The sequence below is a fragment of the Rhamphochromis sp. 'chilingali' genome, assembly GCF_963969265.1.
Source record: "Rhamphochromis sp. 'chilingali' genome assembly, chromosome: 14".
NCBI classification, from domain to species: Eukaryota; Metazoa; Chordata; class Actinopteri; order Cichliformes; family Cichlidae; genus Rhamphochromis; species Rhamphochromis sp. 'chilingali'.
In genome coordinates, this window is record NC_137941.1 from 27,573,397 (window position 1) to 27,600,037 (window position 26,641).

The 26,641-nt window shown below is 41.5% G+C and overlaps 1 protein-coding gene across 1 annotated transcript in view; it reads right to left on the reverse strand.

The window, feature by feature from the left end:
- Window positions 1-26,641, reverse strand: part of kdm6a (lysine (K)-specific demethylase 6A) — a 51,497-nt gene that overhangs the window by 15,972 nt on the left and 8,884 nt on the right. The window contains exons 5-10 of the mRNA XM_080902378.1: window positions 23,579-23,637; window positions 15,431-15,551; window positions 9,298-9,352; window positions 8,812-8,846; window positions 7,239-7,332; window positions 2,688-2,814 (exon numbers count right to left, since the gene is read on the reverse strand). Coding sequence (XP_080758504.1) covers window positions 2,688-2,814; window positions 7,239-7,332; window positions 8,812-8,846; window positions 9,298-9,352; window positions 15,431-15,551; window positions 23,579-23,637 — 491 coding nt within the window. The remainder of the gene's footprint in view (window positions 1-2,687; window positions 2,815-7,238; window positions 7,333-8,811; window positions 8,847-9,297; window positions 9,353-15,430; window positions 15,552-23,578; window positions 23,638-26,641) is intronic.

The following is a 26,641-nucleotide window of genomic DNA, read 5'->3' on the forward strand; positions in this document are numbered from 1 at the left end:
CCGCAGGTGCGCATTCGCTGTCAAAATAAAAAACACGCACAAGGGTTAGGGTTAAATTTAAAAACTGTACTTTTGAGTTAAAATATATATTTATAATTTTAATAAATGACAAATAAAAAATGCATGAACATTTTTTTGTATCGAAAAAATATCGAACCGTGACACCAAAGTATCGAACCGAACCGAGCCGTGAATTTTGTGTATCGTTGCACCCCTAGCCATTAGACCACACCCCTTCTCATTACAGAGATGCACATCACCTAATATGCTTAATTGGTAGTAGGCTTTCGAGCCTATACAGCTTGGAGTAAGACAACATGCATGAAGAGGATGATGTGGACAAAATACTCATTTGCCTAATAATTCTGCACTCCCTGTATAAAAATATGACTGGTACCATTCTGGTGACCAATTTCTACCCTAAAGCAGACAATTCAGGGTTTAGTTTGATGTTTGTTTTTAGGAACAAATTGACTGATGTGAAAACATTCAGAAGACAGTTGGGCATCTACTGGTTATGTGTCAGTTTACGCTTACATAGCCTACATACAACAGTTTATGTTGTAGTTTAAAATACAACACTACAAAACTTCAATACAGTACTAATACAGTGGTTTGCAATGCTACCTTGCATCTCATCCATCTGCAACATTGTATAATGGAGAGGAGGGTTGCTAGACGGGACATGTAAATGCCTTTGTGCATTAAATTTAGTTTAACCAACTAGTTTTTCTGTTGCCAACTAGCAAAGGGAGCAACATTTAGCTATCTAGTAGATGTTGCTGAGGAAAAATCTGCACTGAACTTTGTTCCAAAACATATTCGCTTTCTATCTTTCTTCATGCATCTTAGCCCGCTTTTAAGACACCTTTTTACACCAAGCCCCTTGATGTGCAATCGACCGAGTCAAGTTACTTAAATTAACCAAAAACTGTCCTGTAGAATTTCCTGGGCTGTGAAAACCACACAAAACAGTTTTAATCATTACTGTTTGCCCATGCATAAATGTAAGAACTCATGACAGAGACAGATACATTTTCCATGCTTTTAGGTACTTTTTAACTAACATACACACGTCTGTGAAGGTTCTCAGTCATCCAGGTCATCGTAGTCTAAGGTGCTAGAAAAGAAAAGTGTCTGGAATTCTTTACGTTTCCTTGAAGACGATACACCTCTCATCTCTGAAAAGTTTTGAGATCCCTTCTCATACACCTTAAAGCCCACTCACATCCTGGGCCATTTGACCTTAATAAATCACATGATAGGGTGGGGCTAGGTTTCATAACGGGTTCACCCGAAACCTTGGCTGATTGTGAATCACACACACACACACACACACACACACACACACACACACACACACACACACACACACACACACACACACACACACACACACACACACACACACCTTGGCTCGTGTGATTAGGCAGAGGATCAATAGGGGGTCCGTGGCCATCTTAGGGACACTCCCAATAGGGCTTAAATCTGGGACTCTCCACCGATTGCACTTATAGCTGAAAAAGCTTCTTGGATGAGAGGTGAAACGTCTTCAAGGAAACTCCAGGCGCTTTTCTTTCCAAGCTCCTTAGACTACCAAGCACATGGTATCACTCAGATGGCTATATCAAGAGCAAGAGCAGCTTTCAGCTTCCAAGCAGTAGAAAAGCTTTTCTACCTAAACAGCTACTTGCCCTAATGAAAGATCAATAATTGGTCACATAGGCTTGTAAGGCTTTTAATAATTGGCAAAATATTAAGAATGCCTGCTGTTTGCCCAGATCTGGTGAGTGAAATTCTGGTATTTATTAGTCTGCCGGTTAGCACCAATTACCAGACGTGTGTTGCTAATCTATACAGTTTACACATGCAGCCTGCTAAGGAAGCTGGTAACGCTACACACTGTCCACGTATGATCAACTGTTTTAAAGTTGAGGCTTCAAAACACAGAGTCAAAAAACCAGTGCAGATGGTGTTTTATGGTGAAGTGATTTTACAGTGTTGAATGCTGACTATTGTGCAGCAAGTTTCAACTTATTTTCCTGAATAACTAGAAACTCTTTCAGTCGGTGAACTGAAAAGCACCCTGATCCAGAGGAAGGTCTATTTATGTGGGTCATCAGGCAAGGCCGATTCTAGTGCACCAACATAGTGACTCAAGTAAAGACTGCTTAGTCTAAAAGGAATATTATGCAAAGACCAATAACCCAGTTAAGGGATGCCTTTTTTTTGTTTTTTCCCTGCTTAGGCTGTAACCTCAAGGACAGCATTGGCCCCATGGTCAAGACTGGGCATCTACTACATTCAACCGAAACAGCAGCACAGGAGCATGCATTTTAACATCCTGAAGCATTAGCTAGATTTTAAGGTTGCTAAAAAACAAACAAATTATCTTGTGATGCCTTCTAACAGTGTTATGTCATGTTTTTGGCAACAAGTGTTTTTTTTTGTGATGAAAAGAAGATGACAACTAAATAAAAACTAATGAATTTGAAGAGATGAGATCCGATTAAGTTGTGCAGAAAGGTGGGACGTGTTTGGAAGTGATCCAATCAGAAATAATCTTCATATACAGTAAGGTCAGCCAAAAGACTACGACTAAAACTAAATCAGAATTTGCCGTCTAATTAAATTTGACAACACAAGACAAGATAATACGCAAACAGCTGCGTCCTTTGCTTTCGTACCTGCCAAGAAAGTACCAAGACTGGCCAGAGTTTGGGTCTGCCTCTAAAGACTTTTGCAGACACTGGATGGCATAGCTGTCCTTGGTGCCTTTATCCCCCAACTGTTCCACTGTGTGATGCATCCAGCCTGAGAAGAGCAAAACAAAACATCAGCCTTCACGATTCAACTGTAACACACCTCCTGGCTTTGTTTTTTTATTTAGTGATGATTACATACCAAAGGAGAATACAAGTGTTATAAATCAAAATCCACATTTTTTTTTTAAATGTAATGAAAAAGGTAAGATTTCTGATAAGATTAAGTTCTGTCTGCCAAAGGAGAAAAAAAAAACAGATCAAATAAATAAAAACTTGTTACTTCCTGAAACTTTAATGAGAGTAACAGTGGAAAAAGTCAAAGAAGCAGTTATATTCAAAACGCTTAAACATCTGATATGAACCAGCCTTTACAAACAGCTCCTCCCTGCATTCAAGCACACACACGCACAAGTGTGTGTGCACACACACGCACAAGTACGTGTGCGTGCACACACATAAACTGGGCAATTTCAAGCAAACACAGAGGCTCAGGAAGACTGTAATGAGCAATGACAAACCTCCCACAGCTCTTCTCCTATACACCTGTGTAACCACATATGCGTACTTATGTGTACTTGCGTTCCCGTGTACTCATGATACGTCATCAGTCGGAGACCAAGTACTGTTCCAATTCAAAGTACGCATCAAGCCGAGAACGCAAAAAATTCCCGGATGTGTTCTCACTCCGCCTGTTTTATCGAGTGCGCCTTATGTATGAATTCTGGTTGTGCTTACTGACCTCGAACCTATTTTTGCGTGCAGAAATCTGTTAAAAAATGTTTTGATGGATTGTCAGAGCATTACGGCTGCCGTAGTGAGGAGCTTCGCGGAGTAATCTGGGTCCAAAACTCCGTCGGCTTCAGGTCCCAAAGTCAAACGAACACAGAGTTAAAAACTGTCTAAATTCTTTCATCAGCGTTGCTGCTTTACCAGGTGTAACAATTAAGTTTAACATCCATGAAAACAGAATTTATTCAATTTAACGGAGTGAGAAGTTAGCAGGAAGTTAGCTCGCTAGTTTCCACCTAAACATGACATACCATGTTCTGACTGAGAGATTTTTGAAACTAATTAAAACGTACAGCTCTGCTACCACTTCCAACATAAACAAAGACAGAAAACTAAACAGCGATGGCGTTTGCAGGGTTACTGAAGTTGGACTACCTGGTATATAATGTTGTGCTACGTGATTAGTAGTGATACAGCTATGTTAGCATAACATTAGCACAGTGAAGCTGGAGGATGAACGCCAACGTTTTTTCCACTCGATAAAAGTTAACGTGAGGGATTCTGGTGGTCAGGGACAAATGCAATCGCATAGCAGGATGCTGTACACGGGCCAAACTTCAGTCAGGACAACAACTGAGATTATTCATCCACAATACAAGGTTAGTTATTAATATACTGCAACAACATGGGAACAGAACAGCTGCGAGAGAATTCAACATTAATGAATCAATGTTACGGAAGTGGAGGACGCGCAGTGTTTGGCTTTCCCCATATTTAAAAAGTGCTTCATCTCTTTGCCATTACTGTCGCCTGGCATAATTTGCAGATGATAATGGTTGTAGCCGCTGCGATGCTTTCGACCAAAACAGGCGCAGCTTGATGACATCATCGACATACGCTATCACGATAGAGCGGTATAGTCAGAAAGTGGTATCGTTTCTATCGTATATCGTTTATATCGCCCACCCCTACTTGACAGCAATCTATGGCAATTCCTAGTGGTCTCACAAGGTTGGCAGGGCTATTGCAAGCATCGTAAATCATCTGTAATGGGAAGTTTTAGCCAAAAACCAATTTCCAGCAAGTCCTGATAGGTACAACAGTGGCTACCACAACTATATACAAACATACTAAGCCAAATACACCAAACAAACTAATCTGTGCGCCTCACTACCTTGGTTATCTTGGCATTTTGGTGAACCTGTGCAAAGTATACTGTCAGTTTCTGCTGTGGTCTTCTGCTGCTGTAGCCCATCTGCTTCAAGGTTCAACATGTTGTGCATTCCTGCCTTGGTTGTAACCGGTGCTTATCCCGAGTTACTGCTGTCTTTCTATTAATTCAAAACATTCTGGCCATTCTTCTCTGACTTCTGGCATGAACATACAGTGGGGCAAAAAAGTATTTAGTCAGCCACCGATTGTGCAAGTTCTCCCACTTAAAATGATGACAGAGGTCAGTAATTTGCACCAGAGGTACACTTCAACTGTGAGAGACAGAATGTGAAAAAAAAATCCATGAATCCACATGGTAGGATTTGTAAAGAATTTATTCGTAAATCAGGGTGGAAAATAAGTATTTGGTCAATAACAAAAATACAACTCAATACTTTGTAACATAACCTTTGTTGGCAATAACAGAGGTCAAACGTTTACTATAGGTCTTTACCAGGTTTGCACACACAGTAGCTGGTATTTTGGCCCATTCCTCCATGCAGATCTTCTCGAGAGCAGTGATGTTTTGGGGCTGTCGCCGAGCAACACGGACTTTCAACTCCCGCCACAGATTGTCTATGGGGTTGAGGTCTGGAGACTGGCTAGGCCACTCCAGGACTTTCAAATGCTTCTTACGGAGCCACTCCTTTGTTGCCCGGGCGGTGTGTTTTGGATCATTGTCATGTTGGAAGACCCAGCCTCGTTTCATCTTCAAAGTTCTCACTGATGGAAGGAGGTTTTGGCTCAAAATCTCACGATACATGGCCCCATTCATTCTGTCCTTAACACGGATCAGTCGTCCTGTCCCCTTGGCAGAAAAACAGCCCCATAGCATGATGTTTCCACCCCCATGCTTCACAGTAGGTATGGTGTTCTTGGGATGCAACTCAGTATTCTTCTTCCTCCAAACACGACGAGTTGAGTTTATACCAAAAAGTTCTACTTTGGTTTCATCTGACCACATGACATTCTCCCAATCCTCTGCTGTATCATCCATGTGCTCTCTGGCAAACTTCAGACGGGCCTGGACATGCACTGGCTTCAGCAGCGGAACACGTCTGGCACTGCGGGATTTGATTCCCTGCCGTTGTAGTGTGTTACTGATGGTGACCTTTGTTACTGTGGTCCCAGCTCTCTGCAGGTCATTCACCAGGTCCCCCCGTGTGGTTCTGGGATCTTTGCTCACCGTTCTCATGATCATTTTGACCCCACGGGATGAGATCTTGCGTGGAGCCCCAGATCGAGGGAGATTATCAGTGGTCTTGTATGTCTTCCATTTTCTGATGATTGCTCCCACAGTTGATTTTTTCACACCAAGCTGCTTGCCTATTGTAGATTCACTCTTCCCAGTCTGGTGCAGGTCTACAATACTTTTCCTGGTGTCCTTCGAAAGCTCTTTGGTCTTGGCCATGGCGGAGTTTGGAGTCTGACTGTTTGAGGCTGTGGACAGGTGTCTTTTATACAGATGATGAGTTCAAACAGGTGCCATTCATACAGGTAACGAGTGGGGGACAGAAAAGCTTCTTACAGAAGACGTTACAGGTCTGTGAGAGCCAGAGATTTTCCTTGTTCGAGGTGACCAAATACTTATTTTCCACCCTGATTTACGAATAAATTCTTTACAAATCCTACCATGTGAATTCATGGATTTTTTTTTTCACATTCTGTCTCTCACAGTTGAAGTGTACCTCTGGTGCAAATTACTGACCTCTGTCATCATTTTAAGTGGGGGAACTTGCACAATCGGTGGCTGACTAAATACTTTTTTGCCCCACTGTAGATAACTGCTGCTCACTGGATAGTTCCTACCAGACCAGTCCTCCTGGCACCAACAACCATGCCATGTTCAAAATCACTAAAATCATCTTCCTTCCCCATTCTGATGCTCAGTTTGGACTACAATAAGTCATCTTGTTCTCACCCAAATACAACGAGTTGCTATTCTGTGACTCACTGATTAGATATCTGCATTAACAAGCAGTTAAATAGGTATAGGTAATACAGCAAGTGTATATAGAAAATTTACCAACAACATCACAGCGTGTGTGGTTCTTTTAAAAAAAATTTTTTATATAAATGTATGAAATCTTTTGATTAATTCTGACACACACACACACACACACACACACACACACACACACACACACACACACACACACACACACACACACACACACACACACACACACACACACACACACACACACACACACACACACACACACACACACACAGAGAGAGAGAGAGAGAAACCAATGCCTGAGTAAATAAAGCCAGAATTATTTAATCAAACTAGATAAAAATCCACTTATTACAACATTTGATGTAAAAATACAACGATTTTAGCAATCACTGGTTGCAGATGGTTTTTTTCCCCCATTCTTTGCAAGATGGTAAATGGTAAATGAGCATGCAGACTAGGGGAAGCCGGGAATCGAACCAACCGAGCCTGAAGATACTTTCAGCCAGTTTAATCCGGTACATTTCACATGTGGACATGAGCATCGGCCTACATCAGCAAAGGTCACTCACCAAGTTGTTGCAGTGTGGTCGCCTTCACTTGTGCAGGAAGATTTTCCGTCTGCAACAGACTTTCATACGCTTCCTTCGCTGCTCTGTATTTCTTCTGCGGGGAGAACAGGAAGAGGAGGACAAGCAAGAGAAGTAGACATGGGGGTTGTTTAGGCCAGACAGGAAAGCCAGTGTTTTATGGTTTTATCTAGACAGACAAAGACTTTAAAGACCTCCTCACACTCATAGTGTCCTTCCATACACAGACAAACACACGGGGGGAGGGAGACTCAACAAGTCTGGCAGGTGTGTGTGTCTGCACTAAAATGTTTGTGTGCTTTAACAAAAATCTGGGGAAATCTGAGCTGCCTGCTGGTGAACCAAGGGTTTGTTTTAACTTAGTGGGCTTACTGACCTTTTGTCTAGATCATCAGGTAGAGTAATGTCAGTGCATGGACAGAATCTTCTCTTATCAGGTCTAAAATAGCCTTTTAAAAACCAACCCACCAGACTGTATGTGCAGACCTTGCACATACAGTCTGGCTCTAGACTCTTCCTGTCTGCACACAATAAAAACACCTCTGGGCAAACACTGACACTTGGGCACACAAGCGAGAGAGATTCTTTAATGTTCCTTCCTGTGTCGACTAATGATTGTCATTAAGGCTGAAGGCAAATACAACCAAATGAACAGCTGCATTTGGAACTACTACAACTGAAGAATTGCAATGGGGGGGGGGGGGGGATTGTTGGTAATGAAGCCCTGCCATTACCTACAAGATCTGACATTTAGAGTCATTTAGTTTTAGATAATACTTGAACAAACACTGTTCTGTAGTTAATTGACACATTTTCCAACAGGTCCTGATCATGTTGTTTCAACATGATAGTAACAGTAATGGTTCTTATATAGCGCTTTTCTACTCTACCTGAGCACCCAAAGCGCTTTGTACAACATGCCTCATTCACCCATTCAAAAAAGCACTTTTTTCTATGCCTAAGTGCTTTCTACCTGACATACACACATTTACACTCTGATGGATGCATCAACTTGGGATCTGTGACTGGAGCAGCCAGGGATCGATCCAACAACCTTCCACTTAGTAAATAACCTGCTCTACCCCCAGTGCAGCATATTTTCATAATGGCATACTGAGGAGTGCATTAACATATTCAAACTTGGCCTAAACAAGGCAAAGGGACAGATACATGTAAATAAAAACAATACCTAGATATAGTAACTCATCGACACCAGTGGTCTAGTACAAAGTAGGGGTGTAATGTACCTATATATACCCTGAATCATTCCCAGCAGCCTTTGAGCCAAACAATAATAGTTAGAAGTTAAAGCTTTATATTACTGGTGTTGTTCATCATAATTTTTTAATAATTGAATTATTTTATACTTATGAATAAACAGTACAGTTGTTCTTATAAGCCACAGTATCTGAGTTCTTAAAAAGGCTGGATTACACTGAAGGTCTTCCCTTGTCAGAGAAATTGTTAAATCAATATAAAGTTATAGCAGGTGCATGATGCTATATTAATTGAGTACAACATGAAATTGTTTGGCCCACATTTATCGATTGCTTACCTGGATCTCATATAAATGAGCGATGTGGAACTGAACTGTGGGGGTGAGAAATTAGAAATTAGTGAAATAAAACAACAACAAAAAAACCCAAACAAAGAGAGAAATTAAGCTAGATAATGGCTCCATGAAGCTCAGTGGGTACAGACTGCTAGCACTATGGAGCACAGATGGGAGGGGGAGTAGGACACTTTCCCCAGAGTGTACATGTAATCTGAAATCACAGTGTGTATCTGCAATGTGCTTGAAAGCACTTCCAGCTCGCTCTCTCTCCTTGTGCTGTCTCCTAGGCAACCCCAGTCTTGGGCAGAGTCAGCAGGGAAACAGCAACAGAGAGAGAGAAAAAAAAAAATCTGCTCTGTAGAAATATTCCTATGCCCTTTCAATATGTGTTACATACCACTAGCAACACGGCCCATCATATGTGATCATACTTTACGTTGTAGCGTGTGACTGGTTGGCTGGAACAATTATAGCACCTATACTTACTTTCAGCTTTGGACAAAGTGCAGAGTTTGGAGTCGATCAAAGCCAGCTGAAAATGCTGCAGAGAGGGAAAAAATGTAATCATTTTAGTATGAAAGCAAATTCACACAAATCAAACATCTCTGTGACAAGATTAAAAACAAACAAAAACGATTTAACCTAGTTTTTTCCGAGAGCACAGAGCACAGGAGTGATACTTTTAAGGAAATCGTGGAGAAATTTCTATTCTTCTCCAGCTAATGTGCATTACCCAAATCCCCAGCATTCCTAATAAACCATAAATGAACTCCTGCCACTGCAACAAGAGAGGACACAGAGCTGGAAAAGCTAAGGCACAAATCTCACCCCTCCTTTCTCCTGTCCAACTTGTCCTCAAAATGAGACGCTGATATCCAGTGGCAGGCTATTAATGGCATCCAATTCCATCATCTGAACTACGGTTTCTGGGTAAGGCAGATGTCTGCAGAGGCCAAGGCGTGCCACAGTACCAGGAAATGCCTTCTATATGGGGTCACTGAACTGATTAGCCCAAGTCACACAGCTCTTCTGGCCTTCTCGGACTCCCTTTAGTTCTTCCACAAAATGCCCAGATGTTGCTGACACACTGCTGTAATTTTAACTGTATTCAAGTTCATTATACGAGAAAGTGAAATGTAAATTCCAGCAAGATGTCCTGTCTATAAGTGGCTTCAAGGTGACAGTTTTCATTGCAGTTTATTTCGGTAGTTAACTAATCTGCCAATTTTTCTTCAATTAGTCAACGATCATTTCACTTATGCTTATCTCCACTTCCAGTGGGTGAACCTCCTCTTCTAGGCTCCAGTGTTTCACCTAGTCAAGTCTTCCCACCTGTGTTGTCTCGGCCCACAGCAAAATAAAATAATGACCCAGAAACTTGTACTAATTACTATTCAGAATAAACACTAATAATAATGTGAGAAAAAAAACAAAAACCAAACAAACTAGCATACAGGAGTAGCTACATTATCGCATTTCACTCTTTAGCTAACAAAACTGAAATGGTGTTCGCTTAGCAAGCATCATGCATGAGAAGGTTCTGATAGGTAATCTAACATAAACATTACTGGACAAATTTGAACATAAAGTATTAACGCGATGCACTGAACTCCCTAAAACTGAAGCATTCAGAGCTGACGTCACAGCTCCAGGGTGCCGGCGTTTTAAATGCTCGTGCACAGCAGTAGTCCTGTCGTGGAAGGAAAGTGCCAGTTTGGACACTCTGCAAATAACTTTTGTTTAAAATCTCAGTTTCTATTTTCTTCTGTCCTCCTGTTTTGCCGTTCGCGCTACGTTCTTCTTCGTTAGTATTATCTGCAGTCTTGGCAGACGATATAGGCGATACTGCCCTATAGCTTCCTGTAGTGTATTGCAGTTACAAAAAGAAATTTATGATATGATGCATCGACAATAAAATTCCCCCATCAATTAATTTTTATAGTTGATGTCATCGATTATTTGGACGAATCACTGGAGCCCTTTTTCAGTCCCTAGGGTTGCTGCACTGTAACCCTATGCAGTCCCAAATGATGCTTTGTGCATTTAAAAAGGCACCACTAGAATCTGGGTCAGTAAAACCTGTCAGCACCTGAGCACGAGGAAAATCCCAAAACCTTGAACTTCTTTCAATGGCACGCACACTTTTGGAACAAACTGTACTGCTGCTGTTGCTGAACTGGTCAAATTAAAGAGGATTTCTTGCTTTAACCTTAAAAGGCAAGCACCGGTATCAGCGGTCCATGCTGGGGAAAAGGCAGCTATAAGCACAGGCACACACAGAAAAAGGAGGCGCCCGCTGTCTTGGAGCGACAGCAGCCGCACAGACGGTCAATGTCAGCCAGATAAAAATCAAGAGCCGTCCAGCTGGATCTTTCTTTGCATGCTTCACCCTGGGCCAGTGGAGCTTCACACACACACTTACACATGCATGCGCACGCATGCAGACACACACAGAGGACCCTGCTTAGGACAAACTCCCTTTTAAACAGCGCTACGAGCCACTAAACACCAGACACTCCAACTGCATCCACATGCTTTAATGTCAAGCAACAGAGGCAAAGACAAATGCTTTTACCTAGATCGCTTTCACATCACACTCCTCATGGAACCCCACAGCATCCTCCAGTAGATCTCCGCCTCAGCCTCTTCTATCCTTTCCCTCCTTCCCTTTCACACTTGCTCTACCATCAGGCAGATAATGCAGCAGGATTGTCAGCTTGGCATTCCACCTCCCTCCCCATGTCTCGCTTTCCTCACTCTCTCTCTGTCTCTTTGCAATCTTTCTTTTTGTCTCTCTCCCTCCCTCTCTCACGCCACCTCCTTCCCCCTCTTCTATCCTGGTGTCACTGATTACTATTCAGCAGACGGCTGCAGTGGAGAGTGCTGAGAGATGACACACAATACCTCAAAGCTGGAACAGGCAGGGAAACACCACCTCTACAGCCCCCCCTCCCTCACCCAACCCAAATCTCACCTCTCTTTCTCAGCTCAAAGCTCTTCTCTATGGCTACGCAGCTCTACAGAAGCAGCCAACTCATATAACCTCAATTTAAAGCACACTGGGGCCAAATCATTTCCTCTTCTCTCATAAACACATTAGCAGACACTAATGGGATGAAATTGTCTGCGCTGTATGTGAAATCCAAGTTTGGTGCAGTTACATGCAGTGATTCACATTGCAATGTGTTCTTAGAAACTCAAGGCATCTCAGTCACTTGATGCTCTGCACCTTGAAACATGCATCCTTCATGAAAGTCCATTTCTACATTCCCTCCCTCTCCCTCCTGCACGCATTTACTACAGAAAACAGTTTCTGATTCCTTTCTCATTTCTGTTTCTTACATTTATTCAATCTCAGCTCCTCTGCGTGAGAGACCACCCCTCCCTTTAGATAAGTGGGGCAGTTGTGTGTGTATATGTGTTGGCAGCGAGCCAGAACAAACAGGGAGGGGTGGCCTCCAACACCGAGTGAAGACGTGCAACGCGTGCAGCCTAGTTAGCTCCACAGAGCACCATGTGTATAAACTCTTAAAACCTTTGGTAATAAACTGTAAACTGAAAATGTCAAGCTTTAGGAAATACTTCTTTCACCATTAACCAATACAGAATATTTGCTTGATATAGTTAAGACACGTGTCATGCACCTTAAATTCCGAGTGTTGCACACTTCGTTTCTTGCACATATACAGGACTGTCGGTGTTGTTCTGGAAATGTAATTCACCTAGCTGATTACATGCACTTCCTCTTGTGTCATCTTATCTGTTAATCTGATGTCGGTGTGTTTTCTTTGGAGAGAGAATTGTTTAAATGTGTATGTTGCAGCTTTTTTCTATCAATGACAAATTTATTTGAATTCATAGACCTCTGAACCATACCGCTCAAACGTGTTTCGGCAGGATTTCTACTCACATTCAAACTAGGTTACTTAGTCTGACTGAAAAAAAGAAAGTCAGGGAGATCAGGCAACACTAACTCACAACTTACTTTTAAGAAAATATGACCACCTCGACCTTTTTCCTTCTAGATCCTCCATGGGCATCAGAGGAGAGGAGGAGCTCCTGTGCTGCTGACTGAGATCACAGCGATATGTGTCTGAGTTTGTGTGTCTGGCACTTATTATACCTTCCCCAAAAGATTTAGTAATGTATGAATAGGGCTGTGCGATATGACCAAAATCTCATATCCCGATATAAAACATCTATCGTCCCGATAACGATATAAATCACAAAAAATTTAATATTTTCTGTAAATTCCGTGAATCTCGGGAAGGTGAAGTGTTTCCAGCTGGGCGTCGTGTACTTTAACCGATGCATGAAACTACACATTTTTTGACATAGGTTTTAACGGCCGCCGTTTTCTTTGTGAGTATTTATCACACGGCATGTTGCGGGGAAAAGCCTGTTCTAACATTTGAGGCTAAGGTTTATTTTTTAGCACCTGACGGCTCTTTTTTGCTTTTCATCCGTAAACACTCTGCATACTTTTTCACGTGATTCAGTTTATTTTGAAAAGTCTCAACAGGATCTTGAGCTTTACTGTGAAAGGTTTATGTGGAAAATAAACAAGCGGACATGCGATCGTTTTACCGTCGTTGTTGCTAACGACAACGCATAAAAACAGGCGCTTGTCCATCCGTAGTGTGATTATATTAAACATAAGCGATAGAGAGAACTTTAAGAAATTAATACAGTCACTACAGTGACCATCAAAACCATGAAAAATATTGCCGTAAACAGTTTATTTTTTTGCGACACCACGAAACAAACGATAGCGTAAAATGAAACGACAGACGTTTTTATATCGTCATCCGATATATATCGTTATATCGAACAGCTCTATGTATGAACTTCATATTCTGTAAGCCTGGAAGAATATTACTGCAGTGCTTCCCCTGCTATTTTCTGACTGTGGTCATTCAGAGTGTTAAATACACTGATGCACCTATTGCTGCAATATTGACACTTACTTGTAACTTATTGGAATTTAATCTTTTCTTAGTTAGTTTTCTATTCTTAGTTCTGGTTATTTGAACTTTTATTTCATAAATAATCACCATGAATAAAATCCTCTGCGATGGCAGTGTAATAAATATTACTTTTTTTAAACTTGTAATATCCAGTTGGCATGTCTAAACTTCTGTAGTGCACTGGCATAAGTATGCTAGTGTGACATAACGTCTGAAACAGGACAAAGCCTAGGATCAGAGCAATCAATCCCCAAAGGGATCCCCGACAACAGATCGGCAGCTAAAAGTCAGAATGCCTTTTTCCTTTTGTTACTGTCTCGACAACTCACAAGTATCCGGGGATTACAGACACACAGGACAGATGATCCTGCAGCCGGTGTTGATCCAAAGGACTAGGGAGGTCAGAATTATCTAAAAAGTTAAAAGGCTCTTATCTGTGACTGTACATCGGAATTCATGAAACTTAAGTGGCATGAATGCAAAATGATTCAATTGTTCCAGCACGCTCATCAGGCAAGGACACTCTGCTGATGACTCGAGTCAAAATGTATATATTTGTTCTAGCTGCACTTCTATCAGCTGTGGGTGCAGAACCTTTAGATGTGCAATGAACAAAGTAAGACTGTATAATACACTTCATAAACACCCACAATAGCAAATGCTTCCAGTATCCCTCCAATATTAGCTGATAAGGTTGTTATGACAACATTACAAGATAAGATAGCTCGCCTGCTTCCCTATGGCTTTACTTCTGACTACATTTATTAATCCACGTCAGACCACAGCCAGAGTTGTCACCCCAAGTCCTTTGTGATGGATAGTTCAAGATATTTAGAATATTCCAACTGAAATCAGTAACTTCATTATTAAAATGTGTGAGACAACATCTGTTCAGTAGTCCTCTACAGTGCATCCTATTAAGTTGGACATTGTTCTGCAGCCTCAGTATAGCAACCTCAGATCACCCTTTTTATCTGTGCATGCATGCTTCAGTTCAGTCCAACATATTTTACCATCTCAGTGAAAATACATAAAACAAGACAAGGTGGAAGATATGACACCACTGAAATAAAATCCTGAAAACACAGACTGGATTCTGTCTCAAACTTCATATCTATTTAGATTTACAGACACTATCTCTACTTTTAAGATTAGGCTTTAAACTTTCCTTTTTGCTAAAGCATATAGTTAGGGCTGGACCAGGTGACCCTGAACCCTCCCTTAGTTATGCTGCAATAGGCATAGGCTGCTGGGGAACTCCCATGATGCATTGAGATTTTCCTTTTCAGTCACCTTTCTCACTCACTATGTGTTAATAGACCTCTCTGCATTGAATTGTACTTGTTATAAATCTCTGTCTCTCTTCCACAGCATGTCTTTATCCTGTCTTCCTTCTCTCACCCCAACCGGTCGCGTCAGTTGGGTGCTCCTCCCTGAGCCCGGTTCTGCTGGAGGTTTCTTCCTGTTAAAAGGGAGTTTTTCCTTCCCACTGTCACCAAAGAGCTTGCTCATAGGGGGTCATATGATTGTTGGGTTTTTCTCTGTATCTTTTATTGTAGGGTGTACCTTACAATATAAAGCACCATGAGGCGACTGTTGTTGTGATTTGGTGCTATATAAATAAAACTGAATTGAAATTGAATTGAATTTACCTTTAAGCTTGACTCGTAGTCTGTGTTGACTTTAAACATGAATCCCAGTCTCAGATGAATCTCTTTAGCTCTTGAGAAACTGGGATCGATGTAAAGCACCTCCTGGAATGCCTTGATTGCCCTGGAAAAAGACCACAAAAATAGGAGGATTAACAAGAACAGAAATGAATACAAACAGTAAACCTAATAAAATATGCCAATATAGCCCATGTGGACACTTTACTACACTACCAATCAATAATAATAATAATAATAATAATAATAATAATAATAATATGGTAATAGGGGCAGCACGGTGCCACGGTGGTTAGCACTGTTGCCGCACAGCAAGAAGGTCCTGAGTTCAATTCCAACATCAGGCCGGGGTCTTTCTGTGTGGAGTTTGCATGTTCTCCCCGTGTTTGCGTGGGTTCCCTCCGGGTACTCCGGCTTCCTCCCACTGTCCAAAGACATGCAGCTTGTGGGGAAAGGTTAATTGGATAATCCAAATTGCCATTAGGTGTGAATGTGCGAGTGAATGTGAGTGTGAGTGTGAGTGCGACTGGCTGTCTGTCTCTGTGTGTTAGCCCTGCGACAGACTGGCGACCTGTCCAGGGTGTACCCCGCCTCTCGCCCTATGACAGCTGGGATAGGCTCCAGCGCCCCCCGTGACCCTGAAAAGGAGAAGCGGAAGCGAATGGAATGGATATGGTAATAATATGGAGTATAAAAATCTCCAAGGTAACCAGATAAGTGTAAATGCTACTTTGAAAAGAAAAAAGAAAAAAAACTTGGAAAATGAGTGAAATCCCATTTGTAAAACCATCTCGGAAATTAGGTTGAGATAAGGGATGAGGACCTAATATTAGCCATTTAAGGCAGCAAGATGCAACTGTGCAACTTAACCCATACATAACATAACAGCTGCTAAGCTGTAAACTATTCTAGTGTTGCGAAACATTATCCAGGTTGAGGTAGCCCAGATAAGGCTTGATGCTACTTTTACAACAGAAAAAAAATCTTAATCATTTCACTGTACAAACAGCTGCAGGCAATTTGTTTACTTCAATTAAATAAAATGGCTTCAGCAGTGTATCAGTATATTGTACTGTAGCCCTTATGGTCAGTGGATAGTGTCTTCCCTAGTATCTTCCCATTATTCTTCAAGGTGCTGCAGACACTACTGTATATTGGTATCTACCAGCCCAAATCTATGATACACATGGTTCCATGTGGGCTTCACGCATGTGTCTTTTCCCAAAAGTAAATTTTTTTTCCTCTTTGCTTGCTTGCAAAGTTCACAACAGGGTCAACTACGTGGAGGCCCTCATCACTACAGTAAAGATGGAGTTATGTGCACTTTGTTAGCTTACTATATTCATAAGATGATTTTTCATGGCAAGTGGTCTGGTGGGAGCCAGAGGCGTCTCACTTGAGCTGTTACATGTTTGCATACATATAGAAGCATAACTTGTAGGTAAAGAAACCATTTCAGGGCTACAACATTTCATTGAGTAATTCCAAGAACTCGATTATTAAAAAAAAATTCTCAACACGAACTTTGCTTCGATGCTTCGGTTAACGCATGGCTCTGTATTGCGCCGATGTGTTAAATGATGTAAACATGAGGGTTTCACGCGCATGTGCGACTAAAAATGGACCTTCAGTATAAATGTGTTTAGGAGCAGCGTGTGACTAAAAGGTCTGACAACATTAAGCCCAAACAGGCCCCAGTTTTAAACAAAAACACTGATAACATAACAGCAGTAGTGATGATGCTGGCACAGTTTAACGTGGACCCAGAGTATCTTTACACACCATAAAGAGCAAAGAGGCGGAGCCATTACCGAGCTGGTGAGCTCGGGTAGAGTGAAAGAAAAACGTGTTTCTAGTGTCGTAAACAGCAGTGCTGTTCCTGTGATCACCATTAATGCCTTTAGTGGAAAAAGGCAAGCGGGAGTCCTTCATCAAAACACCCGATCAAAAACTCTGATGCAAAGAAAAGCAAAACTTTGTAGCTGCTCCATCCACCGCTGTTTGTTTTTACACAAATAAAAATCTGCAGTAAATCTGAAGAAATTGTATAAAATTGTGCAGATGAACAGTTAACATAGTCTGACACCATTTTTAAATTGTACATTGTGGCTTCAAAGTCAGGGACCAGGGTCTGAGACCACTTGTAGTCAACTTGCCCGTCTTCAAATCAACACTGGTGTGTCAATATGGCGGTAGAATGGGGATAAAACAGCAATAAGACCGAGTCGGTCGGCTACCACTGTTTTTTGGGGGTGGTTTTTCTCTGAATCAGTTCAGGAACAAGTTGGCACTTATGACATGTGGTTTAACACATTTGTTAAGCACTCTACATGCAATCTGTTTGTGATAATACTGCAATCTCAAATCTGTTCCCGCCTACATCCGACCTGCAGAGCTGTACCCTGGGCCAGGGACAGACTTGCCAGCATTGGACCGTGCATAATCAACTCTCTCAGGCTGGGCCAGATCTAAACGGGGCAAACAAGTAAAGACGCGGCAAACTACAAGCATTTCACCAAGAGCAAAAGTCAGGGAGCAGGTAACAAGGCTGAAGAGGAATCGGTAAATATGATACAAGTGTGAACACTTCTGTTTGAAATTGTCGGTAACTGTGTGAAGGCTTGAGGACTGAGACTCGAGTGGAGGCAGGATTTGACCTTAGAGTTGCTTTATTGCAAACTGTTCCTCCATATAAGCCTGAAATCCATTTGTAACACCTGACATATACGATGTTTAGAAGAACAAAACATTATCTATTGTCAGTTCCAAGCTGTCCGCATGTTAATGAAGATGCTCTTACTGTGCCGGGTGTACAAATATGATTGATCAGAGGTATTCTACAGTGTGCGAAACCTAACTGATGCTATGCACCGGGGCTGCAGTCTCACATCCTACAGTTAGAAAGCCTTGCTGTGAGAGGATCTCTGATAAAATGTCATGCAAAGTTTATTGGCTTTGCAAATGATGATGCAACTGTTGTGACGGGCCAAGAAGAGCAGCTGAGTGAAAAAAACTCAACCCTAACCCAACCATCATTCACTGCACACTTAGAACTTCCAGTCCATGGTGATGGTGTGAAACTTGCTACAGATGCAGAGTAATTATACATATTTATTAACTCTCAAGGTAACTGCAGACTTACAAAATAAAATAAATAAATCCTCCATCAAAGTAGAGTGCTTTCTTAGAAATCTACTGCAGTGTAACATTAACTCTTTCTTTCTTTAACAACTTCTTGCCATTACTTCATATTAAACATCGAAGTTGAGTGGCACAGCTGGCTAAGTGGAGAGGGCGTTTAATTCTTACAGATTATACTTTTGTATTGTTGCGTCTGACTTCGAGTGTCTGAAGAGGAAAGCACACGACTTGGAATATTCTGCATATTAATTTAACTAACACTGACCCTTTTGCAACATTCAGACACACTGGAACCTGCTCTGCTCACTATAATTTAAAAAAAATAAAATAAAGAGAGAAAGTAAGCTGAATCCTTGTATGTGTCTTGCATTAGAATTCTCCTCCTTCCATTAAGTTGAGTTTACTTCTACTGTTTCAGTAAAATACCAGCATCATTGTGGAGCAGGAACATGTGGGACTCGGCTATAAACACTGAGGAAAGAGCGACAGAAGAGACCTACAGCTTTAAGCCATCCAGCCGTGCCAATTACACACTTGTTCTGGTAACATCTTTCCCTCTCATTCCAAATAAACAGTCCAAGAGGCAACTACACACATTGGCACAAAATAAAACATGCTTTTCAGTGCCCGAACAGTAACTCAGGTTTGTGCTATTCTATATGTGATTGAGCAAACCACTGATTAAAATTTGTTGGCAACTTGTCTGCATTTATAGATTAGACGGCAATTAACAGCAAACCTTCATCAATCTACTGAAGAGGGACTGGAGTCTGCCCGCCTTGGACTTCCCACCCAGAGGCTGAGCAGTTGCCTTGCGACCAAAGTTGGGTGCCCAGAGCAGAGGGCACTCAGCCTCTGGCCTCCCAGAGGGTAACTGCATTGACTTTCAACTGTTCCCAGACAGAAAAAACAAACAAACAAACACACCCAAAAGCCAAGCTTATTTACCAGTGGTTTTTCCTGGTTGCACAGTTTGCCATCCTACTTTTTTTACTCTAGTCTGAAACAGGTTTCAGTTCACATAAACTTGACGTGACAATGGTATAATGTTCCATCAAAGCTAACAAGAGGACTTCATATCTTGGTCCCTAGTTGCCAGCAAAATGCTGAACTAATTTCTCAGTTCAGCCCAGAAAAAGGCAAACAGACTTTCCGCTGTACCGTTTTGTTTTTATCTGTAAAATAAAAGCAAAGTGCACATGCAAACCCTCCCTCCTTTTTTTAAACAAATCCATCCTTGTAATGTCAAATACAGCACAGCCAGCAGAAAATGGAGCGCGATTATTTAAGAATGACAGCATGCTCAGCAGTTTGAAAATTCAAGTCCCCAAATTTCTCTTCAACACTTTTGCTGCAAGCTAAAAATCAGTCATTCAGTAACAGTATCTGCACAGTGGATCTGGTCTATATCGGCGGGTCTGGCTTCACAAGTGTAGTGTATGTCAGAGCAATCGTAAATTTGCTAGCATGACAGCAGCCTTTCAACATTTCAGCACCGATCTCTCAGCAATATTGAAATAAACTAACCTACAGAGACGAGAGCACATTAAAACACAGACAAATACTAGTTTCCAGTTGAAGCCACTCACTGTGTAGCTATGACAACAATAGCAACTGCATATCAGCACGAAGCCCTTCTCCTGTATGGCAGGGCACTCAGCTCACTGCTGACTGTGTGCAACATACACGCACACACAAACGGCAGCTTGACTGAACTCATTGCCCTCCTTCCCTCCTCCCTGTTTATCTGGGCCCTCCCTCTCTCCCTCCCCTCTGTGTTCACCCTCCCCTCCGTGTTCACCCTCCCCTCCCTAAATGGCACAATCCAAAGTGAAGCTGCTCTACCAAATAGGTTGTGACACACAGCATAAGGCAGACTCGAGCCAAAGGATGAACAGAGGGCGACCCAGGCCTTTAGAAAAGACCATTCAACAACAAAAAGGTGCACATCTGAAATATGGCTACTGGTTGGTGACCATTTGAAATTGAATGTCCAACATTATTTCAACATCAAAATTAGCATGGCATTTATGACCTAATATCTTATCCTTCCATTATGGCTTTCTTTTTATTTATTTATTTTTATTTTTAATAAACACTAAGAATCAAAGGATTGTGATTCATAGGCTAGCATCCCTCTCTGGATATGCAAAACTACAGCGTTGTGAAGTAACATTCACCGTTTGACAGCTCAGCATTCCTTTGGGCCTCCGGCTCAAGTTGACGTAATCTGACCTTGAGGTCCCAACATGACATGCTCCCCTCCCCCATTAACATCCCCCAACACTCACAGCCGTTTTACACAAACAGATTCAAAAACCTGTCAAAACCATGGTTTCATCTTAGTGTGAATGAAACATGACTGTACAGCTCTACAACCACTGTTTGCACTGAGAGACTCAGAAAGCACTTAGGAAAGGAATTACATATGGCGAGCAAGAGGGCAAAGGATGAATATGCAGGCTCTGCAGACAACAATTTCTCTGCAATTCAGCAAACTCAGACATAGTTTATCACTTGAAACATGCAACCAGTCTTAGATTAACCATTTAGAACATCACGTAAAAATCTTTCTCCTCTTTATTGTACACAGACTTTTTCTGCGCAGGTCTCTCGGCTACACTAATAGCCCTTTCCAATAGTACCTTACAAGCTCGGCCCGATCCCCCTTTTGGTCGTTTTTCCATTAAAATTGAGTACCACCTAATGCAGGTGAAGCCCTTTCCCTAGTTGCCTGGTGTTAAAAATTATAGTTTTGAATTTTGTGAAAGAGATGTGCTCATGTGACTCATCGTCAGTCTGTTGATGTCACATTTTCAGATCGCTTGGAATCCCAGTACTAAAAAATGGAGTACTGGGTACCAGTACTCCATAGGAAAATACTGTATCAGCCACCCAATCATATTTTTCTACTCCTGAAACTGATGGAGCACAGACGAGTAGTCATTTCTGATCCTAAAGCCTGACAGGTGCATATGCAGCCGGTGCACTGCAATGTATAATGTAATTTTAAATTTGATAGGAAATATCTGCCTTTGTCTAATGACCAACCAATGATAATACGTTGGTTGGTCATTAGACAAAAATGCTGGACATTACTTAAAAGTATTTGATCTTAAATCAAAGTAAAAGTTCTACAATGGGGATTCAGTGAAATAGACCCAGGAACAAGGTGGTCCCTTACAGGGCAAAAAGCACTAATGTACAAAATGTACATAAGGTGCAGTTGCAGTCTGGCAGTGGGAGCAGTGTGACAGGTCAACTGTTAAGAAGAGAGATGGCGAGGGGAAAGAAACTGTTCCTGTGTCGGGTGGTCCTGGTCTGCAGGCTTCTGTACCGTCTGCCAGAGGGCAGCAGATCAAAAAGTCTGTGTGCAGGGTGTGAGGGGTCTGTGATGATTTTCCCTGCCCGTTTCCTGGTTCTTGAGAGGTACAGATCCTGGATGGAGGGCAGGGGGGTGCCGATGATCCTTTCTGCTGCCCGTACAGTCCGCTGCAGTCTGCTCCTGTCCTGTTTAGTGGCTGCTCCATACCAGACTGTGATGGAGGAGCACAGGACAGACTCAATGACCGCAGTATGGAACTGGATCAGCAGCTCCTGTGGAAGACTGTACTTCCCCAGTTGTCTCAGGAAGTACATCCTCTGCTGGGTCTTTTTGAGGATGGAGTTGATGTTGGTCTCCCACTTCAGGTCCTGGGAGATGGTGGTACCCAGGAACTTGAAGGTCTTCACAGTTGACACAGGGCTGTCTGATATGGTGAGGGGGAGCAGAGTTGAGGGATGTCTCCTGAAGGCCACTGTCATCTCTACAGTCTTAAGAGTGTTCAGCTCCAGATTGTGCTGACTGCACACGGCTTATTACACGGCGTGCTGCGGGGAAAAGCCTGTACTCACGTTTGAGTCTAAGGTTTATTTTTTAGCACCTGGCGGCTCTTTTTTGCTTCTCATCCGTAAACAATCTGCTCTTTCACGTGATTCAGTTTATTTTGAAAAGTCTCAACAGGATCTTGAGCTTTATTGTGAAAGGTTTATGTGGAACAAGCAGACACGCGGTGGTTTTACCGTCGTTGTTGCTAACGACAACGCATAAAAACAAACGCTTGTCTGTCTGTAGTGTGATTATATTAAATATAAGCGATAGAGAGAACTTTAAGAAATTAATATAGCCACTACAGTGACCATCAAAACCATGAAAAAAATATTGCCGTAAACAGTTTATTTTGCGACACCACGAAACAAACGATAGCGTAAAATGAAACGATAGACGTTTTTATATCGTCATCCGATATATATCGTTACATCGAACAGCCCTAGGTTAAAAGGATTTAAGAAAGCAAAAAAAGAGTCAAGAATATTTTCACCAGCATGTGTAATTTTTAAAAAATTAAATGGCAGAGGTGGTGATAACTTACACCAATTCCACAACCTTGAGGGTCAGCCAGTGCCTCTTGGCTTACTGGGAATATTTAATGGAATACAAAGACATCATTCATAACACACAAAGTTTCTCTAGTGCAACAGATGTAAACATTTAATGACAAAAAGTGCCTGTTAACAGCATATAAATCACATAAACACAGAAAAGTGTACTTCCAATAGCCGGGAAAGCAATACTTCAACAAACACACACACACAACTAATGCCTGACAATAATATGTCAAGTGCCTATTGAGCACTGGGAATTCAAAAAAGGATTTCTCTTACTCTTATCTGCATATTAGCTTGATACACGAAGGCAGCCTTCAGTCCAGAGGGGAACCTTGCCTTACAACTGTTCTGTCTTTCCCTCAAACAGTTCTGCTTTTATCAAGTTTCTTGGTCCTCACACAAAGTTGGGGTGACATAACGTGCGCTTATTTACCACAAGGTCAGACCGTTACACAGCAAAGGAAAAGGATTTTTTTAATCCCCACTTGGTTCATGGAGAAACAATTATAAAAGTGGCAGAGATCACACATGCAATGAGAAACTTTTTTTTTCAAAAGTACTTACCACTGAAATGCATTATAATGGAAGTAAACCATGCCAAGGCCATATAAAAAGGCAGCATTCTGTGGAGAAAACCAAAGGTTGGAAAATTGTTGTTAAGAGCAAAACAGACGTTTTTCAGCTCATTGTTTACTGTACAGAATTTAGCACTAAAGTAAGAGCTCGCAAGGATAACCTTGATGGCACGAAAACATGTTTATACACATTCAATACTAGTTAAATGTATGACTTTTCAAGGCCTTTAATACCACTTTAAATGAATTCTTCCCTGAGGTGAAACAGAGAGCAAGATAGAAGAGAGAAAGTAGCACCACATTAAACAATAGCCAAAAAAAGAAAAAAGGTTTCCATTTTCAATTTTAGGGCCCTGAATCCTTCTTCTTATTTGTTTTTTAAATGTCAAAATGCTTTGCTTAGGCTGCTGCCCCCGCGACCCAGCCCTGGATAAAGCGGATGAAGATGGATGACCATTGAAAGAATGGCAACTGAAGGCACTTCTGCCTTGGCTTCACTTCTCAGGTCCACCGTTTGTTTTGTACCATCTATAGCAACCCCATGTTGCTTCTAACTTTCTATCTCAGTGATCATTTTATATGGAAATCTAGTTTAGGTTTTGTGTTTAACTCATGTCCAAAATCAGTCATGAGTCATTGTCTCCCTTCCCCCATATTAGTGCAGTAATCTATACATGGCACACAAACGATGCATTGTTACATAAATAAAACACCGTCTTTCTGTTACAGTATTTATTTTTTATTTTTGCTTTGTTAAAGGGAGGCAGTCTCATTGGGACTGGCACTGAGTCGGGGAAATCGAGACTACGAGCTTACATTATCACTTCACTGTGGTGAGCTGTAAGCAGGGAGCTGTCAGGTCTGATCACAATCGAACTCTCAACACCTCTGTTTAACGGGCGTGCTGAAGCACATGAAGAGCACGGACTGGAAACTATCATAACATAGATGACTGGACAATTTGACTAAAGTTCAAATAATGCTTTAAGGAAAAAAAAACTACTGATCTGGGGTTTAAGCTAACAAATTACACAATGGGGGACCATGATTATGGATGAGGTAATTGTGGTCGGGTAGACAGAAATAGAGCACTTTTTGTCTCCTTCCCCTGAAGTGCTTTTGTGATCCTCTTTCTCACCATATTAAGTTTGCTTTTCCCCTCACAATATTGTCTGTGATCCTCCTGAACAATACAAATAAGTTAATGTGCTAGTTCATGCCAGGAATGATACACTTGTAATTTAGCAGGACAAGCTATGCATTGCCCTGTTAAATTAAGAGGATGCGCGACACTTCACTTAACCTTATTGCTTTTAGTTTAGACAGAATACAGGTGCAAACTCTCAGCACAGCCGCTCCACTTTCCAAAAAACTTGGGATTAATAAAAAACTGCAAAGACAACAAATCATATGACCACACTGGAGAAAAACAAGCTTAAAACTGTCATGCTATGAACTTGCTTCAAAGCAGTTAGCAACAAAATACTGAAAAAGTTGTGATGATAGGAGAAAACAAAATCATAACAAACGTAGTTCATTTGTAGCAGAGCAGTGTAAAAAGAATAAAAACAAACGAGCATCCCCAAAAGGGGATTCATTACACAGTGAAAGACTAATGTTCAACTGGGCATGTACCGATCCAGTAGCTGGACTGGATATCAGTCCAATCCGGACTTCAAAAACTGGCTCTGATACCAATTGATCTAAAGTCTATTCATTCAGTTCTACACTGCACATTAGCAACAGAGCAATGGCCGCTAATGGGACCACTAAGATAGCTTGTTTTGCAGGCATATCTTGATGCATGCTCAGTCATCCAGGTAAGTAAATCCCAAAAGGTTGATTCTGTTCATCTAGACTCCAGGAGGAGGCCTAAGGGTACATCTTTCGCCATCTTACACTGCTGTGATTGCAGCCATTCCCCAACTCTCTGAATGGTTCTCATGGCCATTAATCAGTGGTCTTTCATCAATGGTTTTCATATTAATGACCAAGGAACTGACCTCACAGCCCATTCAGTGGGCTGGTTTCAGTTATTGTGCAAATGTACTGTTTATAAGGCTGGGGAACTCTGCAGTCAGCTGAGACTGAAGAAGTCACTTGGCTGAGCGACGAAACGTTTCTCCCACTGAAAATGCTACGTCCAGATGAACAGAATCAACCTTTTGGGCTTTAAAGACATAGTTTTTCTTTAACCAAAAACTGTGATTAAGTGAGTTGATATGACTTAAGGCTCCAGCAAACATGCTTACACCATCTCTCTCTAGCTTGGTCGCTTTCAGTGCTGAGGTGAAACCAAACACCAGCATCTCTCTCTCTCTTACTTGTTGTGGTTATAGGAAGTTTGAAACTAGCTAAACGTAAAGTAATCCAGATGATTCCCTGCTAGCCACTGATTCTGCATTACTTTGCTCCGTTAATGAACGGTTTTGTGTAGACTTTGTCAAACGAAACCGACATATGAACCAGAACACTAAATAACCACATTGTGGGCACTAATCTACAAGGAAAGAAGGCTGCTAGTGCTCCCTGCAGCATCATGTGTCCAGTGTTAGGCACAGCACAATGAGAAAGACATTTCAGCAACATTTAAGACAGAATTTCTTTCCTGAATTATGTGACTAATGGTGGCAAAACACACATGCTAGATCTGGGACACTGTTTAACCTCGGTTAAATCAGTTATTTTGTTGATTAAATTGTAACTGTTTTCTAGACTCAACTGACTCCTTTAAAAAGCAGCTGAAGACATTTTTATACAAACGGGCTTTTAATTAATTTTAGCTTGTATGTCTGATCTTATTATAAAGCACTTTGTGATTTTTATCTGTGAAATGTGCTATATAAATACATTTTACTTACTTACTTATAGACTAGCTGACTAGCCTTATTTCTTTATTTTATTCCATTCAGTAGTAAATTAGTTACTGCTGTAAAGCCATGGTTATTCTTGATGCAAATTGGATGTCACTGGAACTGCAATTTAGGCAGGTTGTCATCCTGCTACAGTCTCTTCCTAAGTAATAAGCGACTACAGTAAAAAATCCCAAGTT